Source organism: Carassius auratus, chromosome 49, assembly GCF_003368295.1.
Source record: "Carassius auratus strain Wakin chromosome 49, ASM336829v1, whole genome shotgun sequence".
NCBI classification, from domain to species: Eukaryota; Metazoa; Chordata; class Actinopteri; order Cypriniformes; family Cyprinidae; genus Carassius; species Carassius auratus.
Window position 1 is genome coordinate 6,701,929 of NC_039291.1, and position 16,280 is coordinate 6,718,208.

At 35.5% G+C, this 16,280-nt stretch overlaps 1 protein-coding gene across 1 annotated transcript in view; it reads left to right on the forward strand.

Moving 5' to 3' along the window:
- LOC113066109 (transmembrane protein 108-like) overlaps positions 1-16,280 on the forward strand; it is a 52,738-nt gene that overhangs the window by 30,425 nt on the left and 6,033 nt on the right. The window contains exon 3 of the mRNA XM_026237757.1: positions 1,736-1,819. Within this exon, the coding sequence (XP_026093542.1) occupies positions 1,780-1,819 (40 nt within the window). The 5' untranslated portion in view covers positions 1,736-1,779. The remainder of the gene's footprint in view (positions 1-1,735; positions 1,820-16,280) is intronic.

Here is a 16,280-nt window from a genome sequence, read left to right on the forward strand (position 1 = left end):
TATGAAATTACATGTAAAGATGTACTTACATCCCTCTTGAAGGGTTACTCCACACCAAAATGAAAATGTTGTTAATTAATCACTTACCTCCATGTCGATCCAAACCTGTAAAAGCTTCGTTCAAAGTATGAAAGGCATTATCAGAATAGTCCCTCTGCCACCAGGGTTCAACCGTAATGTTAATAACAGTAATAAATGTATTATTTTCGTTTTCTTCATGTACAAAAAGTATAATGTTACGGTCCAACCATTGATGGTAGATGGACAATTCGGACAATGTCTTTCATACTTTTCTGGACCTCGACAGTGTAAGTTACTTGGCAGTTAATGGGACAGTCACAAAACTCCCGGTTTTCATCCAAAATATCTTGAAATTGTGTTCCAAAGACGAACAAAGCTTACAGGTTTGGAACGACATGGGGGTAAGTGATTAATGACAAAATTTTCATTTTTGGGTGGAGTATCCCGTGAAGTGGGTCAAAAAACCCTGTAAATTTTCATTTAATTGCAATTAACATGCCGTTAAATGTCCAAAACATTACATTCATTTTGCACTTAAGTATATGTTTAAAACATATATTATCTCCATGATAAGTAAAAGTATTAAAAATGACACTTTTTAAAAACACAAAAATGTGTCACGACTGTTAGTCAATTTGACCCTTTTGCATATATATATATATATATATATATATATATATATATATATATATATATATATATACATATATACATATATAAAATTGTGATATAAATGTAAGCATTGATCAAAAGCTTTTTAGGTTTGGTTTCTACTTGAGAAATGTCTCGATTTGATCCAGCACTTATGAAAGACGGGCAGCTCTTAATGAAAAGATTACGGAAAGGAATCAATGCTGCTCAGTGTATCACGGCCAGTGTGGTTGTGTTGGCGAGACTTTTAGATTAGTGTGTGATTCAGACTTCCTCTCACCCAAGGGGGCTCAAATCTCATTTCACATACTTTATCGACTCAATATGTCTTGTGCGGTGGGATGGGGTTCGGTCACAGTACCCCAAGGACAAGATGAGAGAGTGACGATTTTGACACCTTGACAATCACAAACAGAAAAGCACACACACATTCATAGACACTTATCTCTTGAGAGAAATGTGTCCGTGTCCATTTGCATTCAGCAGCGTGACAGTTTCCTGAGGCTGTGAAACTGTTGGCTCATGTCAAATGCCTGAACACAGGGGAATAATGCTAGAATTGTAATGACAGATCACATACATTTCAGCTTGTGCTATTTATTATTTTCAGAGCTAAACCATTTATTTATTGCATCTAAAGTGTTTAATTTTCATTTTCAATGAAATGTACATGAGTGACAGCTTTTTAGTGATTATAAAGGAGTGCTTTTTGCACCATAGACGTGAATGGCACAAATTTAGGCCTATTTATATATGTTATTAAGATTAGAGCACCCTCACTAATTTCCAAAGCAACCCCAGTGATTTGATTCTGGAGCCAGATCAATTATTTAATTCAGTGTATGAATTATATTGTGCGTCATCTATAGTTATTCCACATTCCACAGATAGGGTTGAGCTGATCCTGCTATGTTGGGATGGTTGCCTCACATGTAAAAATCATGACCCTATTTAATTAAAAATACCTAAGTTGATTATGTTCTTAAAGTTCATTAAAAGTTCAGGAATGCAATAGCATGATAATCAGATTATGATTAACTCCCGACTATCCTTTGTCCTGTAGAGAACCATGAGCACTGTGGAGGAGGAGCCGGACCACATGATACCATGAAGAGAAGTCTGCAGGTTCTGCCCCACCAGCTGCTGAGTAAGTCTCATGTTAATAAAGCCTTTTAATACTGATAAGCCATTTATAGTATTTTTAAAGCTCTGTTTCCTCATAGTGGTTGACAAAGCATCCTAATGTCCCTTATGATAATATTAATTACAAAACATTTTAGTGCTTTAAAAGTTAAGGTATTAGTATCACTGGTTTACTATTATAATTGAAAATATTTTGAATCCGGGTTTATTGTTATATTTTCATTTGAATTTTAGTTAAAATGTTTATGTTTTTGTTATATATACACAGTCATAAATTATTTTCTCAAATACACGTTGGACACAATTATTGGCACCCCTAGAAATTCTTATGAGAAAAAAAAATCTATGAAGTTAATTCCCATTCATGTTCACAGTTTTGAACACTCCAGGGTGACTATGAACATGAAATTATCCAGCAATTGTTTCCTGTTTCACAGAAATATAAAGAGGAGGGAAAACAAAGCCCAAATTCCCTTAATCATCCATCACAATGAGAAAAACCAATGAATATATCTGATGTGCAGCAAAAGATGATTGAGCTTCACAAATTAGTGAAGTGGCTTTAAGTAAAGAGTTAGAGCTGTCAAAATTCCCATTTCAACCATCAGGGCAGTAATTAAAAATTTCCAATCAACAGAAAATGTTACAAATCTGCCTGGAAAAGGATATGTCTATATGTGTCTATATGCCCTGTGAGGATGAGAGTTGAGAGGCTAAAGACTATGCAAGGACCACAGCTGGAGAATTGCAGAAAAGTCTCGGGGGCAGAAAACCTTAAAAAATGGTCAAACAATCTACTTTTTGTTAGGGAGGGTTTTTGGGAGGGTTTTAAGAAAAATTCTCCTAACTCATCCAAAAACAAGCTAAAGCATATTCAGTTATCAGACATGACAGGAACTTCAAATGGGACTGGCTTCTATGATCAGATGAAACTAAAAATTAGCTTTTTAGCAGCAAACACTCAAGAAGGGTTTGGTGAACACAGAGATAAAAAGTACCCTATGTATACAATGAAATTTTTTTGTTGTTGTTGTCAATTTTAGTCATGTATTTATTTATTTATTTTTACACTTTTACTAATTATTAGTTTTTAATAATTAGCCTTAGTTTTACTCTAGTTTTAAGTGGTTTTATGATTTTAGTTTTAGCTACAATATTACCGTCTGTTTGGTCATACTGTAGTTTGTGGAACAATTCTCACTAACTATCTATTAACTACTACTTTTTGCCTATATAAAGTTCTAGATAGTTTTTAAGTTTATTATAGTTATAGTTTCTGTGGATCGTTCAGCATGTTTTTTTTTGTTTTTTTTGAAGTTGATTAACCAAGAAAATCTTGCTAACTAAACCAGTTTAAACCTGGTGGGGACAGCAGTACACCTTCAGCCACCCTTGCTCTGCTGTCTTGGTCTATTACTCTTTTTTTTTTACTTTTTTACTCTTGCAGAATATTAGTATTGGCAACACGCGCCTGATATCAGTCTGGCTGAAATCCAACATTAAAGTGTGAAATGCATCAGGAACATGAGGTCGGATGGAGAAGTCTTCTCCCATTGTAGAACAACTTTGAAAAGATATTTCATCACAGCAAATTCTGTTAGATGCCATGCTCAGAAAAATCCAACATGAGTGTTGAGAAAACCTCAAAAAAGGTCTGTCAAAACCATCAAAAAGTTTCTGTGAAGAATACTTTTCAGGCTCAGGTATATTTTAGCCATTCATTCAAACTAATGTCAATGGAGTTTGTCTGGGGGAAAAAAATTGTGTTTTCAGTGCTGGAGATATTCAGGTCACTCTTCTATGTGAATGTTCAGAGTGTTTCCCAGCTGAGCTCTGTCTGATCTGAGGCTGTCAGGATACTGAAGACCGCTTTGGTGGAAATAAGTCCATATATATGAACTGTTTGGTAATCACAAGTACAAATATTCTTTTTTTAAAAAAGAAATTTATACTTTTATTCAGTAAGGACACATTCAATTGATCAAAAATGATGTTGAATAATGTTACACTGATTTCTATTTCAGATAAATGCTGTTCATTTGAACTTTATATTTATCAAAGCACCTGTAAGTAAGTGTAAGTAACTGTTTTCAACGTTGTTAATGTTTCTTGAGCACCAAATCAGCATATTAGAATGATTTCTGAGGGATCATTCTAAAAGTTGGGGTAATCAATGCTGAAAATGCATGAATAATACATAATACAAAAACAGATACATCTTACAGACCCCCAATTTAGAAGTGTGTATATATGAATATATGTACAAATGTTACATATGAATATGTACAAATACTGATTAGATCTGGCTGGAATGCCAAAGTTTTATTGGTTATTGTAGGCTGATAATATTTAGTAAATTTAAATATTATTCCTAATTTTTTTGAGCAGTTAGCTCAGCTACTACCCCAAAATATCAGAATTAGATGCAGTTTGCCCTTGCTGCTGTGCTGCATTGAGTCCCTCTGGCATGGCCTGAGGTTAAGAGCTTTTCTCGAGGGCACAGACATGATAGTTCAAAGATTAGTATGTGTGGCCATTATATATGCAGTTTTAGTTACCAGCTCCTTTAACCCCTAAATACACATTGCATTTAAATGTAACATGTATGAAATTGGCAGGTTCCTACCAAAGCAACTTGCCGCAGAAATTGAAAGGACCTTGCCAAGTCCGCAAGTTTTTTTGCCACAAAATGTGCAAGTTATGTAACAAGAGCGGTTCATGAGTCATAGTTAGTGTTGGAACTCAACCGTACTGATAACAAGCGCAATTTTCGTTCTCCCAACATCGGTTTGTTTGTGTCTTTCGAGTCTATCTGTTCATCAGCTCATCAGTAGCGATGGCACCATTTGTTTAAAATAAACTGAATTTAGCTGATGGCTTTCTCATGCAGTTATGGAGTGATTGCTGTTCTCTCTGGCATTGTGAGGCTATTTGAATAAAATAGCTTTTGCCAAAAAACATTAATTAAAATTCAAAAGCAATGCTCCTTCAAAAGTCCCGACGGCAGAATGCTGAAAGCAGCGTTTCACTGCACAGCCCTTATTTCATTGTCACAACTATTTCGAGCAGCCATAGCCCAGTGACATTCCTTATGTGTTAAAAATTTCCTGTTTATAGTCTGTACTTCCTTTGCAGCCAAAGACATTCGTTAGTGCCCCTTTAAATGTCAGATTTATGTATACAGTAAACAAATTGACTCCTTCAGTGCCCAGTGCATCTCGCTCGTCCGCCCTCCTGATTGAATAAACATCCAAAAGCATTGCAGAGAACCAACGCAACCTAAATCACACAAACAGGAAGCCATTATAAGAGGGTTTTATGGTTCCCACCTTATCTATGAGCTCACATCTGCACCACCCTGCCCCACCCTCAACACAGGAAGTGCCCAAATCACCCCACAATCCCATGGGGTAACGATCCCTAGCTTTAAAGACCACGGCTCCCAAAGAGACACCATTGGCATTTGTTCATTGGTGGGATTCATTGTTTTGGTTTTGTTCACATTAATAGCTTAAAATAATCCTTTGTGCAACTGTCAAAGAGAGATTTAATTTAGTGTCTCACATTATTAACATGTCACCAGCTAAAATGATAAAACTTTTTTTTAAGCCGTATAAAAAATTTTTGTCAGACATTTTGTAGTTTTTGAGAATTTTGTCACTTTTTAAACATGGTATTCCAATACATTGCCATTGACAGTATAACTGATATTTACATGCATCTCCAACGTGTTCTTTCAAAATATTAGTGTGATACAGATCTTAATATCATAATATCAAAACTTTAATAAAAGGCTACAGCTCTTGGTAGAAAACAGTCATTTAAAAACATCTTTTATCATTATTTATTAGGACAAAAGTGCAGTGAAGCAGTTTAGGTTTGTATTGAAACACTTGGATACCCAACATGCAGCAAAAAAAAACTAAAAACTGGAAGTGACATCATAAGAAGGTCCCCAACAGACACTTATGTGTGTCAAGATCAATAATCTTTTAAAATTATCAGTTCATTTGGCAAGGTACAGTTTGTTCAGGTTGTGAAATGTAATATTTATCATAGTGATATAAATAATAGTATTTATGAATAAATAATTAATTATATTTGTATATCATGAAAATTCACTAGGCTACTGTTCATAAAAGTTTGAGATTTGTTTTTATGTTTTAAAGTGTCTAATGGTTATCAAGGCTGCATTTATTTAATCAGCAATCCAGTAAAAATTATAAGATTGTGAAATATATTGTCACTTGCTTTGATTTTTTTTTTTTATTAATTTTTTTTTTCATGTAATTTATTCCTTTAATGGCAATGCTGAATTTTCAGCAGCCATTACTCCAGTCTTCAGTGTCATGTTGTCCTTCAGTAATCATTTTAATATGTTGATTTGGTGCTCAGGAAACCTTTCAGTGTTGAAAACAATTGTGCTGCTTAATGTCTTATTTTGGAAATTGTGGTTTTTCTTTCTTTTTTTTGATTTTTTTTTAATAAATTGTTCAAAAGAACATCTATTTGAAATTGAAATCCTGACAAAACATTATAAATCTCTGTATTTTTATCAATTGAATGTCTCCTTGTCGAACAAACATAATTTCTTTATTTTGTAACAGTACTGCTAGTTTTATTATTATTTATTTATTTATTTAAGGTGCAGAATTTTGGTGAATGTTATTACTCTTCACTTGATACAGATGTTAACACCAGGTTAAACCTGTCTCTGAAGGTTTCTGCATCTTACATAGTAGCTTGTTTGACTTTTGTCTCAAGGCTAAAGGCGTAACCCACTGCAGAATACTAATTTTAGCTGGTGTCCCAGACCAATTAATGTGACAGAGATAAAAACACCATTTATGGAAGACTGAGGGGTCGAGGGAGGATATAAAGGTTCATTATCAAAATAACAGTGTTTACATCTGTTCTTTTGGGAAACCACCAGACTTGCCAGTTATTGAGTATCTCAGCAAAGCACTGTGGTAATCATTGCTTTGGCTAAACACTCAGAATAGCCCTTTCCCCTGCCTCTTTCTCTTGCATTTTCTGCTTGACTCAGTGCCTAGTTTATCACTGTGAACCGTTGTTTAGTATGGGGTTCTCGCTACAGGGAAGCTTGTTCAATTTTCCACTGGGTGCTCATCATGCAGAGCGGTCATGTCTCCACTCTGCTGCATGTGTGCACCCAGCAAAGCATTAATGCTGATGTCTGCTATTGGGTCTTATTTTCGGATGTTCCTTATATTGGAATGGTTCTTGTGTGCCGTAGTGAACTGGAACTCATTTAAAGCTTCTGCTACACATGCAGATTTAAATTCTTCTCTGTATTGTAGAAAGATTCAAAATGAGAAATACAGTAAAAAAGAATCTACAAAAAAAAATCTAATTCTTTTCAGTCCTGTATTTTTGTAAATAATAATGTCCCTATTACAAATAAAAACATACATTTCTAACTGACTCATATATTCAGTGAGCATATCTGCAATGCCCACCAAGGCTTATTTAATCAAAAATACAGTAAAAATGATAAGATTGTGAAATATATTGTTATGCTTTTTTTTTTATTATTCCCGTAATGGCAAAGCTGAATTTTCAACAACATGTTGTCCTTCAGTAATCATTTTAATATGTTGATACAATCAATTCTTGATGTACAGTATTGTTCAAAATAATAGCAGTACAATGTGACTAACCAGAATAATCAAGGTTTTTAGTATATTTTTTATTGCTACGTGGCAAACAAGTTACCAGTAGGTTCAGTAGATTGTCAGAAAACAAACAAGACCCAGCATTCATGATATGCACGCTCTTAAGGCTGTGCAATTGGGCAATTAGTTGAAAGGGGTGTGTTCAAAAAAATAGCAGTGTCTACCTTTGACTGTACAAACTCAAAACTATTTTGTACAAACATTTTTTTTTTCTGGGATTTAGCAATCCTGTGAATCACTAAACTAATATTTAGTTGTTTGACCACAGTTTTTTAAAACTGCTTGACATCTGTGTGGCATGGAGTCAACCAACTTGTGGCACCTCTCAGCTGTTATTCCACTCCATGATTCTTTAACAACATTCCACAATTCATTCATATTTCTTGGTTTTGCTTCAGAAACAGCATTTTTGATATCACCCCACAAGTTCTCAATTGGATTAAGGTCTGGAGATTGGGCTGGCCACTCCATAACATTAATTTTGTTGGTTTGGAACCAAGACTTTGCCCGTTTACTAGTGTGTTTTGGGTCATTGTCTTGTTGAAACAACCATTTCAAGGGCATGTCCTCTTCAGCATAGGGCAACATGACCTCTTCAAGTATTTTAACATATGCAAACTGATCCATGATCCCTGGTATGCGATAAATAGGCCCAACACCATAGTAGGAGAAACATGCCCATATCATGATGCTTGCACCTCCATGCTTCACTGTCTTCACTGTGTACTGTGGCTTGAATTCAGAGTTTGGGGGTCGTCTCACAAACTGCCTGTGGCCCTTGGACCCAAAAAGAACAATTTTACTCTCATCAGTCCACAAAATGTTCCTCCATTTCTCTTTAGGCCAGTTGATGTGTTCTTTGGCAAATTGTAACCTCTTCTGCACATGCCTTTTTTTTAACAGAGGGACTTTGCGGGGGATTCTTGAAAATAGATTAGCTTCACACAGACGTCTTCTAACTGTCACAGTACTTACAGGTAACTCCAGACTGTCTTTGATCATCCTGGAGGTGATCATTGGCTGAGCCTTTGCCATTCTGGTTATTCTTCTATCCATTTTGATGGTTGTCTTCCGTTTTCTTCCACGTCTCTCTGGTTTTGCTCTCCATTTTAAGGCATTGGAGATCATTTTAGCTGAACAGCCTATCATTTTTTGCACCTCTTTATAGGTTTTCCCCTCTCTAATCAACTTTTTAATCAAAGTACGCTGTTCTTCTGAACAATGTCTTGAACGACCCATTTTCCTCAGCTTTCAAATGCATGTTCAACAAGTGTTGGCTTCATCCTTAAATAGGGGCCACCTGATTCACACCTGTTTCTTCACAAAATTGATGACCTCAGTGATTGAATGCCACACTGCTATTTTTTTGAACACACCCCTTTCAACTAATTCAACTAATTGCCCAATTGCACAGCCTTAAGAGCGTGCATATCATGAATGCTGGGTCTCATTTGTTTTCTGAGAATCTACTGAACCTACTGGTAACTTGTTTGCCACGTAGCAATAAAAAAATATACGAAAAACCTTGATTATTCTGGTTAGTCACATTGTACTGCTATTATTTTGAACAATACTGTAACTGGAAGCCAGTGTAAGGACCTGAGGACTGGTGTGATATGCTCAGATTTTCTGGTTCTAGTCAGAATCCTGGCAGCAGCGTTCTGGATGAGCTGTATATGTCCAATGGTCTTCTTGGGAAGGCCAGTGAGGAAACCATTACAATAGTCCACCATGCTGGTTATAAAAGCATTAACAAGTTTCTCCAAGTCTTGACTGGAAACATCTAATTCTTGCAATGCTTTTGAGATGATAGTATGCTTTGATATGACTTCTGAAACTAAGGTCTGTCTCCAGAATCACTCCAAGATTCTTGACTTTTTGGTGTTTGACCTAAAAATGGAAAAAGCAGCATAAAAGTACAAAGTACAGTAGTTTATATGTCATGACTTGTTTAATGTAAATGTTGTGCACTATAATGCACGCCATACAATACCTTTGAACATATTTACAACTTTGTTCATGGAGATTGGATAAGTTATGAGAACATCTGTTTCAAGTTTGTTTCACTTGTGGCAGTCAGCACTGTTGCAGCCTCATTCTGCAGATGCCATCTCGGCTCGTTGTCTCCAGAGGTGAGGTTTGGGTGTAATATTGAATGATGGATGGGGAGATACGCTGTAAACCCATGCAATCTGTCAAGGCCGTTTGAGATCTCAGTATCTGCAGCTCTAATATGAGAGACTCGCAGACAGTTCAAGGGATCACAGTGTGCAGGATGGATCTTTCCTTGTGATTTATTAATGTCATAGCTATGTAGGACTTTAGGAAAGTCACAGGCTACTTAAACATTTCAGAGACTTTTACTTTTGGATGTTTACTGCATAAATTCCACTTCCATCATCAATTTCTCGGTGAGCTTCTCAGTCAACATAAATCAAAACGTAATGTAAGAATGACAAAACAACCTAAATACATAGCAACCCCTCCACCATCTCCCTAATTTTGCTACACATAATAGTAACCTTGCTCGACTTAATAACTTAAAGGGTTGATTCTCTGTTTCACAATTAAGGGTACAAACCGAAGTTCAAACCGAGCATCAGAATGGGGAAGAAAGGGAATTTAAGTGACTTTGAATGTGGAATGGTTGTTGGTGCCAGAAGGGTCACACTTTGGGCCCCTTAGCACCAATTGAGCATTGTTTAAATATCCTAATGATTTTTGGCATTTATTAAAAATTTGACTCATACAATGTTTTTTTGGCTATTGCTAGAAATATACCCCAGCGACTTAAGACTGGTTTTGTGGTCCAGGGTCACAAATTTCAAAAGTTCCCCTGGGGGAAACCATATGACAGAATAATTAATAAAAAAGTTTCAAAAATCTCCCGCATCCCCCGTTTTTATAAGATAGTTTCAAAATATAAAAGAATTCAAACAAAAACTGTGATATACCTCTATGTAAGATAAAAACTCCACCACCCATCCATCTCTGAATGCTATGTTTTAAATCAGCAGATGGCAGTGCATGTAATTTTGTAATGAAAGTAATTTTTTAGCACCAAAACCAGAGGAAGCAATTATTGCAAGGTTAATTATTCCATGTGCAAGCCCTAGTTTGTCAGCCTAATTTATCTGCTGCAGAATAACAAAGAACTTTTCATATGCCTTTACCATTTTCCGTTTTTGTCTTCTTTGTGTAGTCCTGATGTCCTGTCACTCTCTTCATCTTCACACCTCACCTCCATTCACTCCGTCACATAATGGATGTTCATTAAAGTGTGCACTTTTTTGCTGGACACTCTATCACTGGATTTTCAATTTGCTTTCATTGTAAACACCTGTCTGTGAAGGAGGAGGTCGGACCTTTCTGTCTGCATAAGACCTGGTTAGACTCCATCAACAGAGAGCTGCTGCTCCGGCTAATTACATCTCTCTGACCCAGACAGTGCATGTACACACACACATACAGTACTATGGATGCTGTGTTTGACATTGATCAGTACACACACACACACATGTCGGATAGCGGGTTTCCATGTTTTATGGGGACATTCCATAAGCAGCACAGAAATTTTCAGTAATAATAAGAAATGTTTCTTGAGCACCACATTTCTGAATGATCATGTGACTGAAGCAATGAGTAATGGCTATAGTTAATATCTGTTAGTTTTAATAAAAATCAACGACTGAGACATTTGAAGTGCCTGTATTGAAGTAATGCCCACATACCCCTTATGGTCCAGTGCTCATTTTGCAAAGTATCCACACAGTGCTGTGATGTATTATGTGCTGTCCTCCTCTGTCTCCCCCTCACTATACACTGTGAGTCACAGGAGTATGTGTGTGTGTGTGCTAGCATAAATGTCACTAGAGAGTGAGTCATTTATTGATAGATCGTAGGTATTTCACAGCTAATCCTGATGCACGAGTGTGCGGTTTGACCCTTCACACCTACATGCATTCTTGGTTGTACTGTGTGAAGACGTGTGATCTCTCACAACAGTGCTGCAACAGGCCTAATCTTAATCCGATCTGAATCAAACTAATCCTAATAATATTCTTAATTTTGCAGTGTTTGAAGATCAACTGAAGTATGATCTATTTTTATTGATATTAATTGTGGGCATTATTGAGTTCTCAGACAAGTTAGTGTGACTTTCAACTTTGGAGTAGGCCCGGTAGGCTTGGGCCTTCAACAAACACATCACTTGAACCTCTCCCTGCTCTATTTCCGGATACATCGTGGTAAGAAATCATGCCTCCCAAACAATCTAAGACTGCACCTTCTGAGGATGATTCAGTCGTTACAATGAGTGTACTTTCTCAATTAATGGATCAACAGAGAGAATTTTACAGAGAGATGCTTCATCAACAACAAGACAACTTCAAGAGCTTTGTTCAGTTGGTAGTAGATGGAACAAACAAAAGATTGGATGGAGTGATCAGAGATGTTCAAGATATAAAAACTAGTTTGGAATTCACACAACATAAAGTGGATGGATTGATGACTGGTTATAAGGATGTTGAAATAAAAATAAAGCAGTTTGAAAAGGATATTGTCAAGTCAAAGGAGGAACTAGACGGATTCTTTGTCAAACTGGATTATGTGGAAAATCAGATGAAGAGGACAAACATCATTGTGGATGGGATCTCTGATGAAAAAGATGAAAGCTGGATGAAATCAGAGGTGAAAGTTCGTGATATCCTTTCAAGTAAATTGGGGCTAGATGACTCCGAAATGGAAATCGAGCGAGCTCACAGGATCGGACAGTATCAAGAAGGGGGTAAGCCCAGAAAAGTTGTTGTTAAACTTCTACGTTTGAAAGATAAACAGACTATCATGTCATCAGCCAAGAGGTTAAAAGGCACAAACATTTTTATAAATGAAGACTTTTCTGAGGCTCTTCAGTTGAGAAGGAGGGAACTCCTTCCAAAATTAAGAGCTGCCCGGGACAGAGGTGAAAGAGCCTTCCTGAAATATGACAAGTTAGTCATCTTGTCCAGAACTGGAAATACTCAAACATAATTGCAATGCATTTTTAGAATGATTGTGTAATTATTATCTTACATTTTTGTTTGCTGTTTTGTTAGGAAGCAAGACAAGTTTATGGCATCTCTTTTAACAAAATTGTCAAAGAAAGGATTAATTATTGCACATTTAAATATATGTAGCCTCAAGAACAAAATTCATGAGGTGATGAGAATATGCACTGAAGATAATATTCAAGTTTTAGCATTGTCAGAAACACATTTAGATATGGCTATGAGTAATTCTGAGCTTATGATTAATGGTTTTAAATTGTATAGGAAAGACCGGGATAAATATGGTGGTGGAGTAGCCTTTTATATTAGAGAACATTTTGGTGTGTTGTTAAGGGAAGACTTAATGAACAGTTATATTGAAGACATATGGGTAGAGATTTCTGTTCCACACTGTAAACCAATTTTAGCTGGTTGTTGTTATCGGCCTCCTAGTGCTAATGTGCAGTATTTGGATAGAATATGTGAAAGTATGAACAGGGTCACAGATGAAAATAAGGCCATATTTTTATTGGGTGATTTTAATATTGATTGGATGGCTAAAAACTGCTCATTAACAAAAAAGTTAAAATCTATGGCTGATACTTGTAATCTCACACAAATGATTATCCAACCAACAAGAATTGTTATGAAGGCAAACAAGGTTAGTACTTCTAGCTGCATTGACCTTATATTTACCAATGTCCAGGAATTGTGTTCAAAGGCAGTATCAGTGGCAGTTGGCTGTAGTGATCACAATTTGATCGCATTAACTAAAAAGACAAAAATTCCCAAATCAGGAGCCAGGATTTTATTATCTAGGTCATATAAAAGATTCAATCAAGATCTGTTTATTAATGAAGTTCAGAGTGTGCAGTGGACTGAAGTGTGTCAAGAAAAAGATCTTAATAAAGCCTTAAATATTTTTATGGATATAATAAATAAGATAATTGATAAATACGCCCCACTTAGAAAAAGATCAGTAAAAACTAAAAATGCTCCTTGGCTCGATGATGAGCTGAAGTGCTTAATGCTGCAAAGAGACAAGGCAAAGGAGGTAGTACAGAAATTAGGAAGTGACTACAATAAAAAATTCTATTGTAAGTTAAGAAATAGGGTTTCTAAATTAAATCATATTAAAAAAAGGGAATATTATAAGCAAAAAATTAGGTCTGCAGCTGGTGATTCCAAGAAAATATGGAAAACACTGAATGAAATAATGTGTAGGAAGACAAATAATTATCAAGGGTGTGTGGAAAATGAAGGTCAGTTTATTACTAAACCATTAGAGATAGCTAATTATTTTAACACCTTTTTTAACGATAAGGTGAATAATTTAAGATCTAGCATGTATGGCAATGATGTTCAATCAGCCTGTAGTCCTATTTCTAAAATAGTGAAAAATAAATGATGCAGTTTTAATTTTAGGTCTGTTGATCAAACTACTGTAGAAGAGATGTTGCTTTCAATTCCAGATGATAAACCTTGTGGAGCTGATCAGTTAGATGGAAAATTGCTAAAAATGGTAGCTAGACAGCTTTCTCAACCGATCTGTCATATTTATAATAGGTGTTTGATTGGTGGCAAATATCCAAATCTTTGGAAAGAATCTAAAATTATTCCATTACTTAAAAAGGGAAAAACAGACTTTTTAGGTTCTAATTGCAGACCAATTAGCATACTTCCAATTTTGAGTAAGCTTTTAGAGAAGATTACCTTCAAGCAAATTTTACAATATTTTAGTACAAATGGATTACTTGCCAATGCTCAACATGCCTATCGACCAGGACACTCCACAAGTACTGCTCTTATACATATGACAGATGAATGGTTAGCATGTCTAGATAATAAGAAACTGGTTGGTGCTGTTTTAATTGATTTTACAGCAGCCTTTGATGTCATTGACCATGATATTCTTATGGCTAAACTAAAATGTTATGGTTTTTCATTGACAGCCCTTAATTGGATGGGAAGCTATCTTTCTAATAGAAAACAGAGAGTGTTTTATAATGGATCTTTTTCAGATGCTAAAAATACTTATTGTGGTGTTCCACAAGGAAGTTGCTTAGGTCCTTTGTTGTTTTCTATTTTTATAAATGATTTACCATATGTTGTTAATAATGCTAATATAGTTATGTATGCAGATGACTCTACAATGTTTTCTGCAGCACATTCTTCAGCTGAACTAAAGAAAAATTTGAGTGATGAGCTTTTAACAATTTCTAAATGGGTTCAAATTAACAAATTAATTTTAAATATAGAAAAAACTAAATGCATAATTTTTAGCCAAAAATACAATATTTCTAGGGCTGCAGATTTGAATTTATTTATTGATGGGACGCCAGTGGAACAAGTAACAGATGTTACTTTGTTGGGCGTGATACTTGACAATACATTGTCCTGGTCCAAACATATAGATCATATAGTAAGCAGCATGGGTAAAGGTATAGCAGTAGCCAGGAAATGTTCTGCATTTATTTCGTCTTTGGTTTTAAAAGATGTGGTGCAGTCAATAGTTTTATCGCATCTTGAGTACTGCCCTATAATATGGTCAAGTGCATCAGAAAAGCACTTAAAAAAACTTCAGATTGTTCAGAATAGAGCAGCTAGGTTGGTGCTCCATTATCAATTTCAGGCCAGTGTTGCTGATATGCATAGAAAATTATCATGGCTTTTAGTGAAGGACAAATTACATTTACGAGTGTTGGTATATTTTTATAAGGTAATCAAGTATCACACACCATGTTTTTTCTTTGAAAAGCTTGTATATGTTGGTTTTAGACACGATCATAAAACACGTCAAGTGAGTAAGTCTCAACTGTTTTTACCATGTCCACAATCAAATTTGCTGAAAAAGACTGTATTTTATCGTGGCTCTGCTGCTTGGAATGTTGTTCCTATAAATATACGTAAAAGTAATTCAACACATGTGTTTAAAAGAAATTGTGTAAACATGTTGTTAAAGGTATAGACGTACTTCTGCTTGTGCTGCTACTATTAATATGTATGGGTATAGTTTTGTGATGTGACTGGATTAGCAATTGTATTTTTGTTATTATTTTATTTGTTTGAATGATTTTTTTGTATTGTGCAACTCTGTGGACCCCAGGAAGATTAGCAACCACTTTGTGGAAGCTAATGGGGATCCAAATTAACAATAAACAATAAACAATAAACCTTGATAAGGACAGTGTATTTAAAATAAGAATAAAAAATCAGTAGTATGACAAATTTTTTCTCTTTCTTTTTTCCTTCCATTCATACACACGTACAACCACACACATGCGTCACTCATGGATTAACGTGATTTACTCAAGTTGGACATCTTCCTGGATCATCCTTTTTTGGTTTTGTTTTAAACAATAGTCCTAATCTAAGACTCAGACAGAACACCCACAAACCACCCACAGTTTGTGCACTGGAGGTCTGATGTATATTGCCAACAAAAAACTGCAAGAACTGCCTGTAAATTGCAAGGTACAATCTGATTGGATGCCGTGACACCATTTATGTGAGTCTGGATGTTAAAAAGCCTTAGTTGTAGGCTACCAAATCTTTGAAAGTATAGAGCAGAATTGTATAATTAGAATTACGTTGGTCAAATTATCTGTAATTATTATATTTGTACTATGTAATTCCATGAAATGCATGCTATTATGCCTATGTGATTCCATGTGGTAGTAGCATTCTAGGATGAATTATGCTAGTATGCTATAGCATGCTATTCCATATGGCAGGAATAAGTTTA